This window comes from Stylophora pistillata, chromosome 6, assembly GCF_964205215.1.
Source record: "Stylophora pistillata chromosome 6, jaStyPist1.2, whole genome shotgun sequence".
NCBI lineage: Eukaryota > Metazoa > Cnidaria > Anthozoa > Scleractinia > Pocilloporidae > Stylophora > Stylophora pistillata.
Genome location: NC_142524.1, coordinates 16,347,298 through 16,371,068, shown reverse-complemented (window position 1 = coordinate 16,371,068; position 23,771 = coordinate 16,347,298). Strand labels below are relative to the sequence as shown.

Here is a 23,771-nt window from a genome sequence, read left to right as displayed (position 1 = left end):
GTACAAGTAGTGTAGGAGACGTTGGTCGACCTAAATTGCAGTGTTCTCGAAGCCTTCGCCCGGTTTGTTGACGGCAAGCACGCGCTTTTTTCCTCCTGATCTCCATCTGTAGGTCGAAGCAAGCGTTTAGCCCTTGGCCTCTATTGAAAGGCGTCTTGTATTTCGTTTTGATTATTGATGTAATTTACTGTTTCTTATATATTCTGACTTTTATAATCTGTAGTAACCTCTTGAAGTAGTGCGTAAAAAGAGTTTCAGTTCAGTTTTTAGCTTCTACTTTCTCAGTTGCTCGCTGAAACTCTAACAACCGCTCAATCAATCTAGCGTTCGTGTCGTTGGCGTAGCAGTTGACGTCTATGTTAAGCGTAGATTCTATAATTTCAACGAAATTGTGAGAGTATATACTCTATCTTTACCAGGGCACAACGATGAACATGTGAAACATTTTGAGCTCTCACTGACAAATTTCTTCAGTGATTCTCCCGACATGATAGCTAGATCATCTGCCACATCCACATTTTCGCGTGAAACCGTACGTCATTCAGATTTTCTGGTATGTGATTGGTCTGTTCAATAGACCGCGAACAAACCGCAAGGACAATGAGAAAGGAATGTAGTTCGGTTGTCAGCAGCCGTTCTTTTGGGGGAGCGTTGCGTGACATCCAAAAAAACGGATGCGAGGGAGACTATATATTCTCGGACTCGCAAAGAAATCATTTAGGACAGCGCTTGGATTAGATATTAGTTGCCCATTGTTCAAAAGGCGGATGTCAGCAGAGCCATCGATATTCGATTTGCTATTTGGGAGGAGCGGTTTCATCTTTTTACAGAATAGACCAATAGATGGTGTTGTTGAGGCCATATCAGCACAGAAATCCTTTATTGCCCTTCTCTTCGTTGCTGTGACTGAGTTTCTTTGTTTCCTGTATTTAGATCAATTCAAATCTGTTGGTACACGGCGAAACTTCTTGTAGATTCGATTTCGTGTTCGAATCTGCTTTCGAATGTCGGGGCTGATCCACGGCAGTTGGTTGTTGCGAAGCTGTATTCGTTTCACAGGTGCATGCTCGTCGAGGATTTGTTTGAACAGGCCAGACCTATGCGACCATATATCGTCGATGTTTTCAAAGATGTAAGAGCTGTTCCATGGAACGTCTCTTAAATCAGAGAGAAATGCATTTTGATCCAAATTCTTTATAGATCTAAAATCTATTGTAGTCGCTTTAGGTCTTGGCATCTTTTGTTTCTTCACAACGAAAATCAAATCGTGATCACTATTCCCAACTTGTAAATTTCCGCTTGTTGCCAGTCTCTCAGGGTGTGATGTTAGAACAATGTCAAGCAATATGCTTGAACAATTAGTTGTTCTCTTAGCCTCGTGAATAACGTTAGTTAGGCAAAATTGTTCCATGAAATTGGTTAGATCTTTCTTAGGGCCGTTTAAATTATCAGAGGATTCAAGCATATTCATATTACAAGGTAACCGACATCAACGCGCGGAAGACAATCCTGAAACGTGATAAAAGATGTTTTAAGTGTTTGAGAAAAGGGCACAATGCGGAACAATGTGACAAGAATTGCAGGAAGTGTAAAAGAAACCACCACCTCGGAGAATGCAAACGCGAAACACAAAATATTGTTGATAACAGCCAGGGCGATCGCTACAAATGAAGGAACAAAGTCGACTACAATCAGAGTATTATTTGACATTAGAGAGATGGAGCACCACGTATTTTTTTTCCCGCGAACGGTAGAGAGGGTCACGTGACCTGAAATTTCTAGCTTTGCTGTTTGCCGGCCGCCGTTTCTACTCGAGGAGGACATTCTTCCCGTTTGTAGGGAACGCGAAAACGTGAGTATTTGCAGCCCATTTTTACCGACTATTTCTACATTTTGATCGCTTGCTTTTATAGCTAAGCTTCGTTTATCATATTACTTCTATATGAACTGCTTGTAAAGCTAATAGAGTTCAAATTCAAGCGGAAAACGCATTACTTCTTCGTATCCATTATTTCTAGTCGCAGTGAATGGCGACCGAGAACATTTGTTCTGCCGTGTCGTCGGGAAGCTTAAACAGACGAACATCGTGGACGGAACGGCAAACGACAAACGGCTACTCGACGTTCAACGTTCGCCGTTTACGCAGTGCTTAATCTAACTAATGGCGGTCAATGCTCTTACATCACTGTTAGTTTACGATCCAGGTTACAACTGAAGTGTTTGAACACCGAAAAGCTCAATCTAAACACGTTTGGTGAGTCCAAGTTCAAAAGGCAAAGTTGCGACGAGGTGAATTTGCAACTTCGAAGGTCAGAACACGATGATCCGATTAAAATTTCTGCCCTGACATTTCCTGTTATCTGTTGCCTTTACCCGCGAAAGTGTATACGAGTTATGCGCACTTGGATGGCCTGGAATTAGCCGATGAACTGTGCAGGTCAGGAAGCTCGATTGATTTACTGATTGGTTCGGACTACTATTGGAACTTTGTGACCGGGGAGATGAAACGAGGCGATGAAGGTCCAATAGCCGTAAACAGTAAGAGGGCTGATCTCGGTTGGTTGTTATCTGGCCCAATCAATGAAACAGTTGACAGAAGCTACAACACGCACTCGAATTTAATTATCGATGGACACAACTCACTATTTCAACCGAGTCAAGATGACGTTCTAGCAGACACTCAAAAGTTTTTAGGAGACAGAATCGATCGGCATCAGCGAGCCATCAGCTAATGGAGATGTCAAAACCGAATCATTTGAAATAAGCTGAAACAAAATGGAAATCGGTACGAGGTCAAGTTGCCATGGAAGGAAGATTGCTTACCGTGTTCCAATGGCTATCAGTTATGCGAGTCTCGACTACGATCGTTACACCAAAGGCTCCGGAGAGAACCTCCGCTGTTGTCGGAATACAACAACATCATACAAGATCAATTGAAAACTGGAATCGTTGAAGTAGTGCCACCCGAAGATTTGATGAACGACCACAACCAGACTCGAAGCCATTATCTCCCACATCTGGCAGTCGTCAGAAAAGATCGCCGTGAAACTACGAAAGTAAGAGTCGTATACGACGGTTCAGCAAAGGCTTCTAAGAAAGAAAGGCCATTGAACGATTGCCTACAAACAGGTCCAAACAACTTACCGCACGTCTTCAACATGATAACTAACTTCCGAAAGAACATTGTCGGTCTTACAGCGGACATTGAAAAGGCTTTCCTGATGGTTGGAATTCAAGACGATCAGCGAGATTTCCTTCGATTTTTGTGGTTCGACGACCCAAACCTAGAGAACCCGAGGATTATTCATCTCAAGTTCACACGATTGGTATTTGGACTCCGTCCTTCACCGCTATTTTAAGAGCTACAATTCAACACCATCTCAATTTGTACAAGCAAAGCGACCCAGAAATGTTCAAGCTCCTCGAACGATCGTTCTGCGTGGATGATCTGTTAATGGGGGAGGTCAACGACGAAAAGGCTTTCGCCATTTTTTATTGAGCGAAGAAGTTGTTGGCCGAAGGCGGTTTTAATCTCAGAAAGGGGAAAATCAACTCATTACAATTACAAAGAGCAGTCGCGGAGTCTGAAAGCGTGACAAAGTCAATCGGCGCATCAAGTGACAACAAAGAAGACGAGGAATCCTACTCCAAATCAAACTCTCAAGGTCTCAGTGCGAACACGCCAATCGATGAAGACATCTTCGTGAAGGTTTTCTGAATGAACTGGAATACTCACGACGACGAAATTATCTTCAGCTTTGCGGAATTGTATCAGTATGCAAGCTCACTTCCGCTCACCAAGAGATCGGTTCTCAAAGTAACAGCAAAGATATACGACCCCATGGGATTTCTGTCACCTTTGCCAGTGGAAATGAAAATCCTATTTCAAAAACTGTGTATCGAAAAAACAAATTGGGACATTGAACTGAAAGGACAATCCCTTCGAAAATAGAAATCGTTTCTTCAAGATTTAATCCTCATCGATAGCTATCACATCCCACGTTGTTATTTTGCCCGTCAACCCATGGACATACAGTTACATGGTTTTAGCGACGCATCCAAACGTGCTTACGCCGCCGTTGTTTATATTCGAAGCACCTACTCTGATGGACAAGTTGAAGTTCGACTAGTCGCCTCCAAATCGAGAGTCGCGCCGATTAAGAGACATACAATCCCTCGCCTGGAATTGTTGGGAGGGCTGATCTTAACCTGTCTCGTAAACAAACTCAGGTCCCTTGACATCGAATCTCCCGCAGTGTTCTGGACCGACTCTATGACAACGCTTTGTTGGATAAAGAACGAAAGAGTGTGGAAACAGTACGTGGGCCAACAAGTTCACAAGATTCGCCGCTTAACTCCCAAAGATTCGTGGAGACATTGTCCCGGACAGATTAACCCCGCCGATCTTCCTTCTCGAGGAATAACTGCCAAAGAACTTTCCACTAGTCGCACTTGGTGGAATGGTCCAATTTTTTTGCTAAATCCCGTCAGCCAGTGGCCAGGAATGTCTCAACCAGCACAAACCGAGGAAAAAGAAATTCAGTGAGAAGCAATCAAGACTGAAAAGGTCATTACGCATTCAATGGTTAAAACAGGAACCAGCGAATCACTCGACCGTGGAATTGACAAGATAATGGATATTGAGCGTTACGGCAACATCACATAATTGCTTCGAGTTACAGCGTATGTGATCAGATTCGTTGACACCCTCAAGAAAGGGATGCGAAGACAGAGTCAAGGAAATTTAAGCAACGAATTAACAGCAGACGAATTGAAGAAATCTGAAACCCTATGGATTAAATCGGTACAAGCGAATTCCTTCGTCGACGAACTTTCTCTTCTTAATAAGAAAAACTCCAAATCCACGCCTCCTATTCGAGTAGCTCAGTTCGGATTATTTCTCGGGGAAGACCGAACAATCAGATGCAAAGGAAGAATCTCGAACGCTCCACTACCTACTTCTAGCAAGTCTCCAATTCTTTTGCCGGCTAAGCACGCCTTCGTTAAGCTTTTAATCAAACAAAAACACGATCTGGTCAAGCACTCAGGAATCAACGCTACATTGATAGCCTAGAGGGAGCGATACTGGGTTTTGCATGGACGCGAAACAGTAAAGAGAGTTATTCGTCATTGTGTAGTTTGCCGCAGGTACGAAGCATCACCATGCAAGCCCTCACAATTTACCTACTTACCGAGTAATCGAGTTTCCGACGATCCCCCTTCTACGCACATAGGGTTGGATATCGCCGGACCATTGTACGTCAAAGAAGATCGTAGAAGTTCACAAGAGAGTGGCTCTAATTCCAATAATTTTTATGTGTGCCTATTTACATGCGCGTCAACTCGGGCCGTTCATCTGGAATTGACACGAGGACTGAATGTGCAACATTTCCTATTAGCTTTCCGCAGATTCACCAGTAGAAGAGGATTACCAGCAACGATACAATCTGACAACGCAAAACGTTTCATTCTTCCAGCAAGGAAATTCGAAAGATCGCTTGATCACCAGAAGTATGCAGAAACTTAACTGACCAACGGATTACTTGGAATTTTATCGTGGAAAAAGCGCCTTGGAGGGAAGGCTATTGGGAAAGACTCGTTGGAAGTATCAAGTCACCGATCAAGAAAGTTATCGGACGGTATACTATGAGTTACGACGAAATGAGCACCTTATCAACCGAAGTAGAAGCAGTGATCAACGCCAGACTACTTACTTACGTTTATGATGACGAAGAGTCAGTTTCGTAGCCGTTAACCCCGTCAGACTTAATTTATGGCCGACGAATCACAATGAATCCCAACAGTCAGCATTACGAGACCATGAGCACGTACAATTCTTTGACTAAGAGTTTACGCGTGGTTGGAGGAACGAATACTTAATTGGCTAAGGTAGAAGAACTGTTGCCTGAACGTGACGGAATTGTGCGAGCGGCAATAGTTACCGTACCGCGTGGAACGAGTTCTAATTCCAATTAACGTTTAAGACGACCGATTCAGCACCTTATTCCAACAGAAGTAAAACCATAGTGGACAATTATTAAACTATTTCAAGGATCGTGTAAATAGCTCGAAATTTGAACTCTGAACTTTACAAGTCAGATCGTTTATCGGTTTAATATGTCAATGCGTGTAGTTGATTCACATAGGTGAACAACTAGGGGGAGTGTCGCGAACAGTCACGCGTCACGATTGTTATGTAACATTTATTCGCGAGTTTTGTTTTGTTTGTACAGATCGTATATGATTTCATCTTGATTTTCCGGTTTTACATTATGATCAAATTACTTGTATATATTTCATGACACGTGTTATTTAGCAGAGATATTTTTCGGTAGATCAATAAACTGAACGAATACAACAATTTACGACCGTAGTTACGGGTTCATAAAAGAGAGTCCATCAACCTTCCGAGCAAAAAAAATCCTTAAAAGGGGCTTGCGGCACCTTTATTACTCCTTAAACTCAGGAAAGATCTCCATTCTCAATCCTAGAGCTTCCTATTTCCCCAGCGTATCATAGCATGAATGAATAGAGAAATAACTCGCCCTCACCATAGGTGGATGGAATGCTGGTCAATATCTTGTTATCGCAGGCGCATTTTCAGGTTATCTTGACATTTTAAAGGAGACAAACCATAGGAGTGACTTGAGTGTCCTACCAAACATCTTGGCTCACATCTGGTCAACCCAAGTGGAAGGGAAATGTTATTCCCGTGGTGAAAGGGTTCATGGTCCGTGTAAGTATGTCATGCATGCTAATCTTAATCAACAGAACTGATATCCTCAATCGACGACATAATGATCTCAAATTGCTGGTCGTTACCTTATAGAATTTTCTTTTTTAAAAAGAAAAAGCGTATATTAAACACATGGAACCCTGTCAAACAAATGGCTGAATTTTTAATTTTTTTAATTCGAAAAAATTCCCATATATCAGCTGACAACATTAAACTTCGAAAGGTTGGCAAATACAGAGAACCTATTTTGATGTTGTTATGATACTTTTAATGCAGTTTATCATTTGACTGGTTTTAATTTTGCGTCAGCTTGTCATACCCGCCGAAAATTTAATGCCTACATGACAGAATCGTTAAGTGCTTCAAGAACGCAGCGCTGTCCCTGTTAAGTTAACTGATGATTTGCATGGTATGGTTCCACTGACCGAAAAGGAACAAACCAACTACAGTTTACGTCTTTCGAAACCTTGTGAAAAGCTTGCATGATTAACCGGGAGTTGTCAAAAGCAACCCATTAAAAAATAAATTATTAACGAATCTGAAAATTAAGCTAACCGTCGTTGCGACGAGAGCCGGAAGTTTTCAAGACCCTACTGATCAATAACTACCTGAGTAGAATTTGCATTCTGCCAGATGGTGCTTAAATTCGGAAATTACGGTGCTACAAAATTAGAAAGCCTTGAACAAGATAAGAAATAATTCTAACGGGAATCTGTAAAATTTGCAGCACTTTAATAGGATATGATTAGACGCCAAATGAAATGCGTGAAAATGGTTAGATCAAATTCGTAAAAGATCTGTCGAAAATTAAAAAATAAATTATTAACGAATCTGAAAATTAAGCTAACCGTCGTTGCGACGAGAGCCGGAAGTTTTCAAGACCCTACTGATCAATAACTACCTGAGTAGAATTTGCATTCTGCCAGAAGGTGCTTAAATTCGGAAATTACGATGCTACTTGAGCAGGGCTACTTGATTGGAATCGGGCAAATCGCTAGTAAATCGATTCAAGACCTGATGCAGGCTGCATCTCAAGCCATGATCAAAACTGCATCATCCGCTTAAAAAAATGGTTAAGCAAAATTAGAAAGCCTTGAACAAGATAAGAAATAATTCTAACGGGAATCTGTAAAATTTGCAGCACTTTAATAGGATATGATTAGACGCCAAATGAAATGCGTGAAAATGGTTAGATCAAATTCGTAAAAGATCTGTCGAAAATTAAAAAATAAATTATTAACGAATCTGAAAATTAAGCTAACCGTCGTTGCGACGAGAGCCGGAAGTTTTCAAGACCCTACTGATCAATAACTACCTGAGTAGAATTTGCATTCTGCCAGATGGTGCTTAAATTCGGAAATTACGGTGCTACAAAATTAGAAAGCCTTGAACAAGATAAGAAATAATTCTAACGGGAATCTGTAAAATTTGCAGCACTTTAATAGGATATGATTAGACGCCAAATGAAATGCGTGAAAATGGTTAGATCAAATTCGTAAAAGATCTGTCGAAAATGCGGTCAGTTTCGAGTGTTTGATGAAATACTTTATGTTATGATCTTTTTTTGCGATTCAGAAGATCTACGAGTCTCGAAAAAGTCAATAAGAAATTTATAGCTTTGCCAAAACGACGAAATTTCTAAGCTGAATCAATTTCTTGATAAACGTTGTTACCATGGTTTCAACAAAACAGGGTAATTGCGTTTTGGAACTGAAGAGTTCCTTCTCGTGAATCAAGGAATGAAAACTAAACTCTTCCACGGTTGATTGGCCTTTACCGAGTTAAATTTGTCGGTTAAAACTCAAAATCGTTCATGACTATCATGGGGCGTTTTCTTCTATCATCAAACATTCACTTTATATTTTAGATCGTATCATGGAAGATCTAGTTTTCTATGGCAAATAGACCTAATGCAAATAACGACAACTGAGAAATAATCGTATATTTGGAACTGCAGATATCCCTGTTGCCAAACTGTTAGTTTCTTTGAACTTAACCCAATTCTCCAGCAGTAAAACAAACACGCTTCAACAACTTTGGCCCTATGGAATATTGAGCGATTCGATTATAATGTATGAAATGAAAGTGACTTTCAAAAGCTAAAATTCGCAAATGCTTTTTCGTTTTTTTATCCTGATTTCTGAGCTAACTTAACGGAGATAAGGAATTTACTAGTTCACTTAAATCATTTTTTTTCCTACTGGAAAGAATGTTTATTTGCACTAGACAAGAACTCGGCCGTCTTCATAGTTCAATAGTTCAAACACAACCTTCCTCTCCACAATCGCCACTATGTAATCGTTTCTGTCTTTGATTTACTTCGAAAGGTCGTAAAACTACGAACCTACTGTCTTCCTAAAAAATCCTACTTTAAGGGAATTACCAAAGTGACGAACAAATCCTCTACGAAATTGCTTTTCTTTAAAATATTCTAGACCGGAAAGGAAGCAACTTATCTTTGGATTGACAGCACATAATTGATGGAAAAAAAAACCTACTTGCCTGTGGAAATACGTTGACTTTCCTCGGTAGCGACAAGGGAGAGAGTTATGTCAGATTAGAGCGAGTTTCGTGCAGTTACTGAACACGGCGAATCGTCAGCGCTTTTGCACAGCTCCTACTAATATCAAAGCGAACGTGAATGTATACCTTATTTGATCACCTGCACTTCTGACAGATCAGAGTAAATATAACCAATGCACGTGTCCTCGGCAATGGCTTTTGAAAACTTTTCAATCCGCAGCTGTCTGTTCAAGGAATAAATGGTATGATTTCGCTCCGAAATGCTTTTGTAATATTAATTCCCACGGTATCAAATGATAAACCCTAACCCCTTCTTTCAATGCAGCATTTTATACTCATTAAACAACTTATTTTTAAAAGCATAGGTTGTAATAATAGGCATATGGTATTTCGCCGACTGGACTGGACTGGACTAGTAAAACGCGGACAAGTAAAACGTGGACTAGTAAAATACGGACTTGTAAAACAAGGACCTAATTTTTTTCATGTTTTTCCATGTTTGTAAATCGGATGGTAACGGACTTAACAACAACAAAAAAAACAATTTATACGAAGGCGATCACAAGACTTAATGTCGAGTCAATTTTAAAAATTTTGTCCATTTGATGTTATACCAATTCATTTCGACGGTTTAGTGAGTGACAATCCCTGTTTGACCTTTAAGCTACAAATGGGTTTGACATGCGCCAGATACAGACGATTTTATGCACCTATCAATGGTTTGCCCCAGGATGGGGGACCGGGCAACCCACGGGAATTAGACGTCGTAAAGCGCAAGTGGGTGGGATTTTGACATCCACAACGGTCCCCAGGGTGGGAAATTTGACTCGGCAGTCATCTTGAAAAGTGGAGAGGACCTGGGAATGAGTGAGTGGTCCGCCATCTTGGAAAATACCCAGAGGTCATTTGTGCGAGGGATGGCTGAACGAAAGGTATGGAGTGACGTGTTGCTTTGCAAAAATGTTATTTTTTATGCCCATCAGTGCTCTGTCTTAAAAGTTCTAATAACAGAAGGTATTTTTCCTTCAGCTTTGAGAAGAAATATTCGCACAAGAGCTCATTTAGATCAAAATCTAATTCCTACTTACCTGTACTGTCTTCAAGGGATGCCGCCCTATTCTCTGTGTTTATAGATTTGCTAGTATAATCCAAATGTTAAATTAAATGAAAATCTGGTCAATTGTGGACCTTGCCGCTATTCCATCCATTGTCACTGTTTTTCATAGTAACTACTCTTCGTCTTTAATCTAATTTTACATATGTATGTGTCCGTGTTCATTTATAGTTTTGCCCCCTTTCGTTGATTTATATTATTCATTTCGTTTTTATAGTCTATTCTACTTTATATAATGCCTTTTGTGAATATATATCTATATTTTTATCTTTTATACTTATTTGTCTATTTGTTTACTTATTTTTGAGGGCCGTAGGGTAGAAAACTGTAATAGGTTATTGCGCTTCCCTTTTTAAATAAAGTTATTGTATTGTATTGTATTGTATGAAAGCGGAATACGACCTATTCCAGGCGTGGCATAGAGGATAAATCCAGACTTGAACCTGTGCCAAATCTCACCAAACAATGACAAGGAGTGCTTTATCAAATAATCTAATTTTTTGATACTTTCTATGTCACAGGTATTTTCAGCGGTACAGAATGTGTGTGAAATTGCGAACCAAAACTTAACCATGCTAAATACCTAGAATATGCCTTCTTCATTTAGGAAAATACACAAACTTGGTGGGAACCATTTTTCAACAAGTACTGTTACTGTCTCGAGGAGTGCTGCAATAAACTTGTTGTGAGTGCCTATCATTTCGTTTAACTTACTATGAAGGTCTGTGGTCCCCAGGGGGGGGAATTTGACTTACAATGGAGACCCAAGGGGTGGGGAAATTGACATTTGGAAACCTGAAAATGTCAAATTTCCTGTGGGTTGCCCCCCCTCCCATCCTGGGGCAAACCATTGATAGGTGCATTATAAGTTTACGCCAAGAAATAATTTTATTCAGCACCAGTTCAAAATCCTAAAATACACTTTCGCCGTAAATTTCACAGCAGAAACGCAGGAATTCGATGAATAAAAGTCGCATTAAATCTCCTTGTGTCTAGGTAGAAAGAGTCTCATTGACTTCAGCTTTTCGGTGGAAGAAAAACTGATTTACACACGCCATTACAGAAAACAAGCAAGCAGACTGACAACTCCAAAACACATATTTGCATTCACTTACAATTTGACTTTTTCAAAGCACTATATTTATACTATTGGCCATAGTACTTAGAACTCGAACAACACGTACCAGCAAGAAATCTACGCTCGTCCTGTAAAGTCAGATTAAAGGTGCCCATCGAAAATGGTACTTTTCAAGACAGCTCAGCAGCCATTTTCAATGCATTACCAAGTTATTTGCGGAACTGCACAGACTATCGATCCTTTAAGAGTGATGTGACATCATATCTTTTTAATACCGCTGGAAAGAGATTAGAAACATGAATCTCAGGCCTTTTAGCTTGTTTATATTTGAATTCTTAATTAGAATGTGATTTATTGCAAACTATATGATATAGCGTAATTAGAATAGTATAGTAATTTTAGCATAAAAGAGCCAATTCATTTCTCGAATGCTAAAAAACCTTTATTATTATTATTATTATTATCAATTGTAGCCCTAAATCATTCGGGTTCTTTTGGCAATCATTTTTTATGTGTTAGAAAAAAATGAAAATGTTATTCACCAGCCTAGGTCGGTCCGTTTTGGGAAAAACTGTGCCCTCGGTCTTGAGTATCCGAGACCTCAGGCACAGTTTTTCGCAATACGGACCTCCCGGCTGGTGAATAACATATCGTGATGTATTGAGCGACGGTCCCTTATTTTGCTACAGGAAACGGAAATGGGTCAACCGTTTCTTCTCTAAGAACACAAACAGATGATCGTACAAAGACTTGCTGTAAGGTTCTGGTTGGACTGGGGTCTGTCACGATCATGTCCCGAGTATTTGAAAGCATGAGATTGAAAACTACGAATCTTTTATTGTTATTGACGCCGTTGAGCTGTAGCATCTGGGGTTGTTACTGCAGATTACATTTACGTTAAATTATAATATAAATCTCATTTGTAGATTTGTATTTTCCGTCACTGTTAGCAGTTATGATACCTCTTATTTCGAGGTAGACCGTTAATTGTTATTGATGTCGTTGAACTGTTCAGAGATTTGTGCAGCATCTCGGATTGTTAGTTAAGTAAAATTGTCTTAACTTAGTTGCGTTAGAAAACGAAAATTGTCGGCTCGCGTCTCCAAAGTTATGCAGTTTTTATTGCTGTGACCCACAATATAATCACGTTCATTTCTGGATACAACTATACTCGCCATTAAGTCTTGTTCCTTTGTATGAATTTTTTTGTTGTTATGTCCGTTACCGTTATGTTTTATTCCATTTCCAAACATGAAAAAACCCGAAAAAAATTATTCAACTGACCGCTGAATGATTCGATGAAACAAAATTAGGATTTTGAACTGGTGCTGAATAAAATTCTTTCTTAGCCTTAACTTATAAAATCATTTGTATCTGGCACATGTCAAACCCATTTGTAGCTTAAAGGTCAAACAGGGATTGTCACTCACTAAACCGTCGAAATGGCATACCATCAAATGGCATACATCAAATGGACAAAATTTTTAAATTTGGGTCGCCATTAAGTCTTGTGATCGCCTTCGTATGAAATAGTTTGTTGTTGTTGTTGTTGTTGTTAAGTCCGTTACCGTTAAGTTTTATTCGATTTACAAACACGGAAAAACATGAAAAAAATTAGGTCCGCGTTTTACAAGTCCGCGTTTTACTAGTCCGTGTTTTACTAGTCCGCGTTTTACTAGTCCGCGTTTTACTAGTCCGCGTTTTACTAGTCCGCGTTTTACTAGTCCGCGTTTTACCAGTCCTCGTTTTACTAGTCTGCGTTTTACTAGTCCGCGTTTTACTAGTCCAGTCCAGTCCAGTCCAGGCCAGTCTAGTCCATGAAATACCATATGCCGTTATAATATTCTCGCCATTTAAATAATATCATCTAGAACAAGAACTGCCGTTCAGAGAAAGCCGACTTTAATACATTAAAAAAAGGACTCGATATTGGTCAGTTACCAGTAGTTTTAGCTGTATGTGCAAGTGGTAGAACGTTAAAAAATATATTTAATAGACATAGGACTCAGTTCGGTGCAAGCCATTTAGGGTTCGACGATTAACAAAAGCGGGAGATTGCGCTGTTGTCACGAAATAAGTCTTTTTTTTTTAATTTAAACTCTTAATGAGTAATTTTTTTTGAAATCTTTCGATGTTTTGACAAGCAAGAATGAGTTTTTGCCGAGTGTTAACTTCGTGCTCGAGTTTAGCTTTTCTACTTACATCATAAGCAAGCAACACTGCGGGTTACAACCGCAAATTTTTATGTTTAATTTAATCACTAAATGAGCAGCGGTTGACAAAGTCCTCGCTGCACTTAAGAACGGATCATCAGCTTGACGTCTTCCCTTTTCTTAAAACTCAGAACTTCACTTTCAAACATTCTCAATATTTTGATGAAAGGTGCTCTTAATGTTTTAAAAGCTCCTACGCTCAGTCAAGTTCCGGTTCAATATTCGCGGGATTTCAGGACTAAAAGCCTAAAGTCTCTGTCGAATCTAATTGTAGTCACGACACATCTATCTGAGAGAGAACCAACAATGGTTTTCTTTGTATCGTCTAGGTTTTCATTAGTTTTGAATGGAATACATATCCGTTGTCGTCAGCAGCAACTTTGCACTTCAGTCGAAACATGATTGGGTGATTGAGGAAGACACTTTGTTTCGGCGCAGCTGGTTTGCTTTGGCAAGCATCTGTCGAGCGATGTTCTCTTAGAACTACCAGTCAAGAACAATGAAATATAATAACATAAAACCTTACTTGATCAGAACCAAAAACGTCCATAAATCATCATAAGAATGAGCAATCTTAGCTTCATAAGACGGCAGGGCTCGGAATAAAATAAATCTGACTGCCACCTGAAATCTGAGCAGGATGATTGACGACAGCGTCTCTGTGAACAAACTTTATTTTACTTCACTTTAAATTCTCTTTTTTTCGCAATGTGAAAATAAAGATTTGAATTTTTTATTTACTTTAAACAAAATTATAGTGACTTTTCAATGGAAATTTAAATCATCTTGAGCACAGTTTCTATCTTCAATCAGTCGTTCTCAATGTAAGAGGTGGTTGGGTTTTAAGACAATAAAGCACCTCTCAAACATATTCTTTTGGAAATACTTCGTCGCATAAAGCCCGTGGTTACAAGAGGAGGTACATGTTCCATATTGCATTTTGAGTGGGCTCCAGTTCCGCAAATAATGTCTTTTCACACATCCAGAAAACAAGAATATACCAAGAACAAAAGGGATGGCTTTTGACGTCTTAAAGTCCGTAATTTCACTTAATTCAAAACAAAATTTGTACAATCTATCTCAGTAACGTTATTAGAAATTGTTAAACGTTGAGAAAAGATGTTGATCTCAAAGTTTGCATACCTCGGTACATTAGACTCTAACGTAAAAAAAATGCAGTTCAGAAAAATATTATTTGTTCGAAACGGCACAACTCAATTGTATGAAATATTAATAAATTACTAACGTTGTCTTTTATAGGCAATTAAACAGATTTGACACCAAAAAAATGAAACACTTCACTACGCTAAAATAATTCCAATTTTCCTTTGCCATTTAATAATTTACAAAATGACATGCTAATAATTTGGATAAGTTTGGATTTAATGCCTTGACAAAGAAGTTTGACAACATTTCAAACATTCAGTTGTGTTCATTTAATAATAATTGTAATAGTTGCAGCTCATACACTTATGCAAATATTTGTTCACCAACTGGTTGCTTTGGTTACGGAGTTGCAGAAGCAAACAACATATCTTCAAAAGAAGTAACAGAAGTAAACCTCAAAACGTTTTTAATTCAGAAAACAGTAGTTCAAGAAAGAGGTATTTTTCCTATTTTCCATCGCCGATAATTATGGATAATTCCGGTTTTCCATATTAGAATGTTCAGGAATAAGAAATTATTGCAAAACATTTGCGATTTCCCTAAAATTTTCATCATCAAAACCATAAAACTCTGACATTTTTCATTGAATTTTGTTTAGAACTAGTTGGGTCGTTCCTTTAAAGTAGATATTTATTGAAAGTTGGTCATTTCAATGATAATTCGCAAGGAGATTCTCTATCCCTATTGAACGACTGGAAACAATTAACCAAAAAATACAACTTGAAGCAGAAAGTAAGGCCCGGGACATGGTAATTTCTTAAAGCGATCTCGATCAGTACAAAATCTCTTTAAAAAAAGGAAGTATATTCTGTTTCATAGTTGGTAAAAAATAAAAGTTGGGGAGCACCCGCTGCGTCGAAGAAAGTAATCAGCCCTTTAACGGAAAAAGCTGAAAAGGCAGATGGTCTTAAAATCACCAACGCTAATAAAGACGTCTATAAAATCCCCTTGAAGATGGTTCTTTGCGATGACCTTCGCCTGAAAAGTCTTTGGTACTGCGCGCTAACAGAGAAATTAATTTAGATTGGTAAAGTCTTAATCCATAGTAAAGGTTTTCATCTGGGTTGAAATGGACATTTCACTTTCTTAAATCAATCTTTACATTCTCATATAGATAAATATTAATGTCAAAGAAAATTTAGAGTAGGTATTTTTAGGATAACATCTATAATATGCATCATCCTAGCTAAATATTCCTTTAATACAATAATTTGAAAGCTTTTACCATTGAAACACCGGATGGATCTCAGCTTATGTACATCAACCTACGGCGATTTTGTAGAATCGTTTCCGAGTAAATAAGAAACTGATATTGAAGGTTAAGCTAGCATAAAAAAGTTTCCCTCGTTCATGATCTATTTGTTAGTCTTACCTTTCGCCCTGGAGATGAAGGAAGCTTTTAAGTATCTGAAAAACGAATTCGTATGTTAGGTTTTTTAGTTACCTAGGATGCAAAAACCAAAATATCAACTGTCTTTAGACTTGGTAACGAGGTTTTAATCAAGTCGGTGTTCGAGTCTTCCTTTATTTCTAAAGAGCCTCGGCTTGAGGCATACTTTTTGGTCCCCTAATTAAAGCCTCGTTATCAAGTAGATAAAAGTCGTTTTGGCTTTCGAGGCGATGTACACAAAGCGCCGGCGTATTCTTTAACAAACACTGTAAATGTTCAGTTTTCCAGAGTTAGGAACGTAACTTGAAATTACTTTTTAATTCCACAAAACAGGTTTTGATGACAAACACGTTCTGCAAGGTTGGAGCGAAAATTCCCTCCAGCAAATTTGTTGTAGCTGTCATTGTAATAAGAATTATTTACCACAAGAAAATACACCTATCGTTTTATTTCGGTTTGTCTCTTCTCTGACAGTTAATTGACAGGCGTCGTTAAGCCACGTCAGTTTTTGTTTGGAAGCGTTTAATTAGATTAAGGTTGAACCCATTAACTCAGTTTCTCAGTTATTGCATTTCAGTTATCAAATAAATCCAAATTCAGTCCGTTTCGTAAATTTAGCTATATTTTTCACCTTGATTAATGACTTGAAAATGACTGAAATCTTTCTGAAAAACTCAAAGTAATTATCGGGTTTTTTTTTTCTTCACCTTACCATCTCTTCTCACCTGTCCTTTACGTTGAAATTAGGCCTCAACTGAGAAATTAAACTGTCATAATTTCTCACCCCTTGATGCCCTGATGTTTATACCTTTGACTCAAAATATTCAAATTGGTTAAAGATTGTAAACCAGAGAAGTTACGAATAAAACTCAAAATTCGGTAAAGGTATAGATTGTTAAAACGTCTTAAAAAAAGAAAATTATCCCCTTTGCAGCGCTAAAGAAAAAATTAAGCTAAAAATTACACCAACCGAAATGAGGAAACGGATTTAACGACGAGATTCAAGCCTATTTTTTTGACAATAGGTCAGCAATTTGTGCCGTCTGTTGAGCTTGGCAACAGCTTTATCATCAAAACAACATCATGCTTACAAGGAGTTAGGATGACTCGGGCAAGATAGATTGTTTTGCAAATTTATGCCTCACGGAACAGCGTACGCAAGGGAGTTAAGGAAAATTTCAGACATGCGCAGATGACGTCCCATGTTGTGTTTACTTCTCCCCTCTGCGCTTTTAAAACTTTAACGTAGAATATCTTATCAAAACACAAAGTCTCTGGTAGTTTAATACTTGAAACGCGAAGACTGCAACGGAGTTAAGGATTTTACCGTTTTATTTTTTTTCTTTTCATCGACTTGGTGGTAGAAATGCTATTTTTTCGTACTGTTTTGTCATTCATTGCGCGTGGTGTTTATTATTATTAGGAATTTCGAAACAGACAAGTTCAAGAATTGGCATCGTAGTTTCAAGGCAAATTGAGGTTTGGAGTCCACTGTTGTTCGTATTAAAGTTATTTTCATCTTTTTAACGCGAGGAATGAAATATATCGACTGAGTAAAGCAAGCGCACGATGCTCGAGGTAAGATTATAAACTAGGTTATCTTGACCCTATCTTGGGGGTGTTGGTGGTAATGGGTCGATTAGCTTACATTCAATATCGTCCACCCGAGATCGAGAGTGAACTCCGGTTTATTCGTCAACAGGAACCAAGAGCAGTTAATTATCTATCACTTCTCGGGTACTCGTTGGTACTATTGATGATGTTTGACTGATAGCGATTGTTAAAGTGCACCTATACCCAAAAATTTTTTTCGCTTAACGAAATAAGCTTATTTTTTGGAGTATTTCTCTGCAAAAATTTCTTAATTTGCTCAAATCTTCAATTTTCTGTGCCCAGTCAAAATACGGAAAATCGGCCGCCATCTTGCCCCACGACCGAGTTTAAAGAGGAATGGCTCTAGCGGGTAATGTGACGTCAAATCGAGAACACGAAAGTCTGCATTTCACACATTTTCACATGTTTGGGAAGGTTGTAGTTGATGTTGTCCGAAAATATGCCGACTAAGTGTGTTGTAGAAGGATGTAGCAACGCGCGAAATTTGCAAGAGGGTATCGCGCTTCGTACATTCTTCATACAACACACCTAGTCGGCATATTTCGGACAATATCGACGACAACCTTCCCAAACAAGTGAAAATGTGTGAAATGCAGATTTTCGTGTTCTCGATTTGACGTCACATTACCCGCTAGAGCCATTCCTCTTTAAACTCGGTCGTGGGGCAAGATGGCGGCCGATTTTCCGTATTTTGACTGGGCACAGAAAATTGAAGATTTGAGCAAATTAAGAAATTTTTGCAGAGAAATACTCCAAAAAATAAGCTTATTTCGTTAAGCGAAAAAAATTTTTTGGGTATAGGTGCACTTTAAATCAATGCTTATTTCTTTTGGGCGCTTTGAATGTGCCCGATCGACCAATACACTGATTCTTTTTCGACCACACTGCATATTCATATTTGTGTTGGTCTAGATTTAGAGGCTATGACAAGTTGCCTGTATGTGAAAAAAAATTCCATCGTTGTAGATATTTAATAGGGGAAGAAAAACGTTTAAAGGGGAGAGAGGATTCATTACGGGTCAGATTTGTACTACTTATCTTTTACACGGAATAAGGAAAGACAGGATAAAGAATTTGGCACATTTTTAACAGTTCCAGTGTTTAAATCTAATTTATTACTGTTATGCATTGTACACTAACTGTATGTAACAGAACATTGGCTGCATCACTTAGCTTTGCCCTTCCTGTACAAAATGATTCAGTTAATGTACAAGAAAACCTATACACAAGTCATGTACTTATCACATTAAAAGTTATCTACTGCTAATGATATGTTTAACTATACATGTGCAACATTATAATGATATAATCTACATGTAATTAAATATTACATTTATTATGGTCTTAAACTGCTGTAGTGAAGTGACAGCATTTCATACATGTGCAACATTATAATGATATAATCTACATGTAATTAAATATTACATTTATTATGGTCTTAAACTGCTGTAGTGAAGTGACAGCATTTCAATGTTTGTTTAATATTCTACTAAGCTACAGTTATGCATAACAATTTAAAATCAGATATATTACAGCTTCATTTACCTACTGTTCATTTTGAATGTAATGTTCAATTCATTTAATTCAAGATCCAATACAACATGATTAAATACATGCATGTCTCAGCTTTGGCTCCATGCACTTTACTTATACCCTGCAAAACCAGTAACAATATTGCAAAGCTAACATGCTTCATACACTAAAACTGATATTGACCTCTGTTCACTTAACTAAAGTGGCATATACAACATGCTTTTATCACGTTAGTTCTAACATGTTGCATTGAAACATTTATTAATTTTTAGATGTGTCTCTGTGAGTAAAATTGCATTCATGTTGAGATACATTTACTTCATGCAGTGTTGGTCAGTGAAATCAGTGGTTATGTACAAATCTAAAATGTTTAAAAATTACTGAGCCACCCCCATGACTACTTTATTCTTCATGTGTAGGCAATGGCGTAATATGTACAGTCATGTGGGACCTGGAAAGAAAAGTAGTTGGAGGTTGGAAGACATTTGGAAGGTTTTGTAAACACAACTGGCATTCTCTTGGTAGATCATAAATTGGTAGCTCCTCCCCATAGTTCCACACCTTTAGCGCTGCTAGCTGCATGAGTCTTGGAACTTGTCCATCAGGTGTACTGGTAACTCCCTCAATTACTGTTGGGCTGAATGACCTTTGTCCCTCCAGTGCAGATGTTCCCTTGGCAGAAGCTTTCCAGTGAAGTTTAAGTTTGCGACCATCAGCTTTTAGTGACTGAATCATATCCGGTAAGTCATCGTTTACTTTCTTTTCTATCCAAGCTTTAGGGTAAACATCCTTTGCTGTAAGTGGCCCATGTGTGCTGTTTTCTCCAATCTTGTTTAAGTTCTTTCTTGCCTCTTGCAAAAGGTCTGTGGTGAGCATTTGGGCATATTCTTTCATTCTTTCTTTATGAACTTCACGTGCGGCTTAAGTGGTCCTGGTGTTGGTTTTTCCACTGTGCAGAATGTTCTCAACAAATGTGATTGAAGCCTGTTTTGATAACTCTAACATGTTATCATTAAGATACAGTTGTGAAAGGTTGAACTGTCTTTCTGCAAGAACATTGTTAACTGGAAGACTGAAATGTGCTTGGCGTAGAACTCAAACAGGTTTGGAGTGGCTTCTTTACTTATGAGTGAGCTCTGTTGTGATAAGGCCATTTCTTTGATCTCACATAGCAATTGGGGTTCCTTTAATTTCTAAAGAGTGGCCCATTTAATTAATCCAACTCTGTCCTTAGAGACCAATGTGAGAATGTTCTGTCCATGAACATGAAAGGGAATGTTCTCAGACTTTTCTTTTTGATTTTCAGATCTGACTGGAACTCCAAGAAGCTTTAAAACCGAATGCCAGAAATGACTTTGGTATCTCTGTTCAGCTCCCATTCCAAACAACTTAGGAAAAGTTAACCACTCTGCTCCATGATCTTTGATTACTTTAAGTGCTTCTTGTAACATTGGCCTCTGCACTTGTTTGTGAAAATGGTCAATAGCTGCTGGGTCTTTCAATGACATCTTTACCTGTTGTGATGTTACAGGAAAATGTTCTGATGGAGACTTTAACATTTCACTTAAAGTTTCATGGTGCTTCAAAACAGTTGCTGGCCATAACCGTGCAAGGTAACCACTGGAAAAACTAAGTTCTGCATCACTAGCTTGGGATGCATTCAGAGATGGAATGATGAACTTGTCAAGGAATTCAAACAAAAACTTGATTTCAACTTGAATCATAGGAATTGAGCTCATCTTAATGACATCTTGCCAAATAGTGTGGTGGCTATCTGATTTTGGCAATCTTTGAAGGAGACGCTCAGCAAGCTGTAGACAAGCTTTTCCATACTTAAGATACCACTGGAGAGTCTCATGATAATATGTCCACCTTGTGTCAATGAATGTCTGAGGAAGGGGTGGCTCTTTACTCAGAATACCTAGAGAAACATACATAACTTTGTATTGGCTTGGACGCTCATGATGGAGCCAAGATATTTTATATAGCAATTGTAAAACATGGGGGTTACTCATGTCACCCTTTGCTCCAAACCCAGCCTGGCACATTCTCTCAGCATGATGTTTAGTACATGTGGGTAACATCCTACAAAGAACATTTCTTTTCCAAAAATTTTGGTGTTGTTTGCTAAGAGACCATTTACTTTTCCCTTTTGGGTAGAGGCATTGTCCCCAACCAACCCCGAAACATTGGTGATGCCATATTCATTTTTCACAACATGATAATCCACATCAGACTGGTGTTTTCCAGACCCGCTTGCTGTAAGGCTGTTTGCTAGGGCATAAGCTCGGGCTTGCTCTCTCTAGGGCACCAGGTGTGAACACCCACTATGTGCCTCTCTTCTCCTCCTTTGTGGGAGTCATCGCTCCAGAGATGAAAATCATACTTGGAGTTTGAGAAGCACTTGCGTAAAATTAGTTTGTCTACTTCACCTAAGAGAACATTCCAGTCAGAAAGTGTACTTGGGGAGACAACAAAGTTTGTGGGGGGGCTACAATCAAACAAAATATTGAAAATCAGATGTAATGCTACAGGTGTCTTTTGATAAGATAACAAAGATGCATGTTGCATGTATCTGACACAAGCCAAAAACATCAAAGTTCTTTGGTTGTATCCATTGTTACCATGTGCAAATGTCTCCACAAGAGAATATCCCTTTTTGACAAACTCATTGTTCCCCTGCAATTTCTTTTTCAGTTTTGAGGAAGCAGATCTTGTCCCTCTTAACTTGTTGCTGACTTGTTTTTCTTTTTTTTCAGTAGACGTAAGTTTGTTTTGACACTTTTTGAGTTGAATTTGGAGCCTCAACACGCCCTTTTTCAATTGGATGTTCCTTTCTTTTACAAATACTGAAATTATGAAGAGGTGACAATTGAAATTAGTCAAATGTAACTCACGGATTTCACATGATAGAGTATGGAAACAAAGAATGCAAAGTAAAAATATCCGACTAGAAATCCTTATCAATGAGGTATGTTTAGAAACTCTCGATACTGTATGACACTTAAAGATACGCGTCGTTATGATTTGCTGGCCGAAAAGTTAACTTGCCTGTACATTTTATTACTGACCATGCGGCCATATCGACTACTCTAACTTAACATTTGAGAGGTTTTTTTTTCGACTTCTTTTTGGTGGGAGTGTTATCGGTTTATGATTAAAACCATTTAAGAGTGGGGTCAACTACGATCGCGCAAGTTGCAACCGGCGAAAATTCAGAATGGGAATGAAAATCAGTCACCGTAATTGGTGGCTCAGACAATCTGCAGTAGTATTCGTAGACATTTGCAAGTGTTTGTATTTCCATTCCCTCCTTAAAAACACTTACCTAGACTGCGTCTTAGGGTTTTGACTGTTCCTTTTAGATTGGCGTTTTCGGACCTCAAACCCTTACACACTCTCTCGAGTCGATCGAGTTTTTCTTCACTTAAAAAGCTACCCACTTGCACTGCAATGCTGCTTTTTTTTATTTCTTCGGAACAATTCACATATTTTCTCGGCTTCTTTTTGACTGGTGGCTGATTTTTGCAAGAAAACTGGCCGCCGTGAGCTCTTTTACGTGCCATCAGGTCTCATCGTCGGCGAGTCGGCCGGCGATTAATTAACAAAAATCTGTAACTTTGATGTAAACAACTCACGGCACGAGCCCGCGTTCCTTTTCTCAGGCAGTGCTACAAAGTAATGTAATCTGCGCATGTCTGAGAATTTCATGGGGTTACGGTTTCCATGGGTGGGGTACCTTTCCGTGAGGCCAAAAATTTTAAGCTGGCAGAGCGTACGCATGATGAATTCAGTAAGTGGGTTGCAATGGGTACACTAGCTTCTCCACGTGGACACCGCCGTTTGTGCCTCTTGAAAACCTCTTAAATATTGATGCATAGCCTGCGAGCATGCCCTCGTTAGTTCTTCGGCACTAGGGGGGAAATTCGCGAGATTTGAGCTAGTGATCGGTGTGCGAAAGGTCTTTGAGGGATCTGGCGCGAAAAATGAGAGTCAGCGAGGAAGCCATTATCGGACGAATTCGATGTGTTCGCCAAAGACAGCATTCTGATTGTTTCCAAATAAAAGGCCCTATAATCATGACACAGACCAGAGATTAACTAACGATCATAGTTGGATAAAGATTCCCAAATATTTTTGAAAACTATCGATTGAAGCAAAAGTTGCAGTCGATTCAAAAGACGTGCAGCGAAAAGCCGTCAATTGTCTTGCAAGGGTTGAAGATGTTTTCGCTGTTATCCCACCCGGATACGGTAAACGTTTCATATTGCTACTGTTTAAAACTGCAATAACAACTATGAAAGTTTGTGAAGGACAACATTCGCTGGAGTTGATTGTTGTCGATCATCCCATTAGTTGTGGAGATTTTTGTTTTAAGGTTGAATAAAAAAAGGGGGGGGGGG

The 23,771-nt window shown here is 38.8% G+C and overlaps 2 protein-coding genes, 1 long non-coding RNA gene and 2 pseudogenes across 11 annotated transcripts in view; 2 read left to right on the top strand and 3 right to left on the bottom strand.

The window, feature by feature from the left end:
* The window catches only part of LOC111338069 (uncharacterized), a 28,559-nt gene extending 11,328 nt beyond the window's left edge, over positions 1-17,231 (bottom strand). The window contains exons 1-3 of one of the 9 annotated variants that reach the window (XM_088762873.1): positions 16,947-17,231; positions 16,204-16,238; positions 11,558-11,728 (exon numbers count right to left, since the gene is read on the bottom strand). The gene's annotated coding sequence lies outside the window, so the exon portion shown is untranslated. The other 8 variants (XM_088762872.1, XM_022944477.2, XM_088762871.1 and 5 more) reach the window with 8 other exon arrangements.
* On the bottom strand, positions 626-4,433 carry LOC148728527 (uncharacterized; annotated as a pseudogene).
* Positions 1,556-3,359, top strand: LOC148728528 (uncharacterized). Its single transcript, XM_088724974.1, has 2 exons — positions 1,556-1,729; positions 2,766-3,359. The coding sequence occupies exons 1-2, from the start codon at positions 1,556-1,558 to the stop codon at positions 3,357-3,359; spliced, it is 768 nt and encodes a 255-aa protein (XP_088581100.1).
* Positions 9,374-11,072, top strand: LOC148728526 (uncharacterized). The gene is made up of 3 exons (XR_016002388.1): positions 9,374-9,501; positions 9,924-10,191; positions 10,895-11,072. It is a non-coding gene; the product is annotated as an uncharacterized LOC148728526 (long non-coding RNA).
* Positions 17,232-20,546: 3,315 nt separating the features above from the next.
* LOC148728525 (uncharacterized) lies at positions 20,547-22,450 on the bottom strand (annotated as a pseudogene).
* Positions 22,451-23,771: the final 1,321 nt, after the last annotated feature.

Coding starts and splice junctions, on each gene's coding strand:
- LOC148728528 (XM_088724974.1), top strand. CDS start 1,556: ATGCGGAACAATGTGACAAGAATTGCAGGAAGTGTAAAAGAAACCACC. Junction 1,730..2,765: donor TTAGAGAGATGGAGCACCAC/GTATTTTTTTTC, acceptor ATTTGAAATAAG/CTGAAACAAAATGGAAATCG.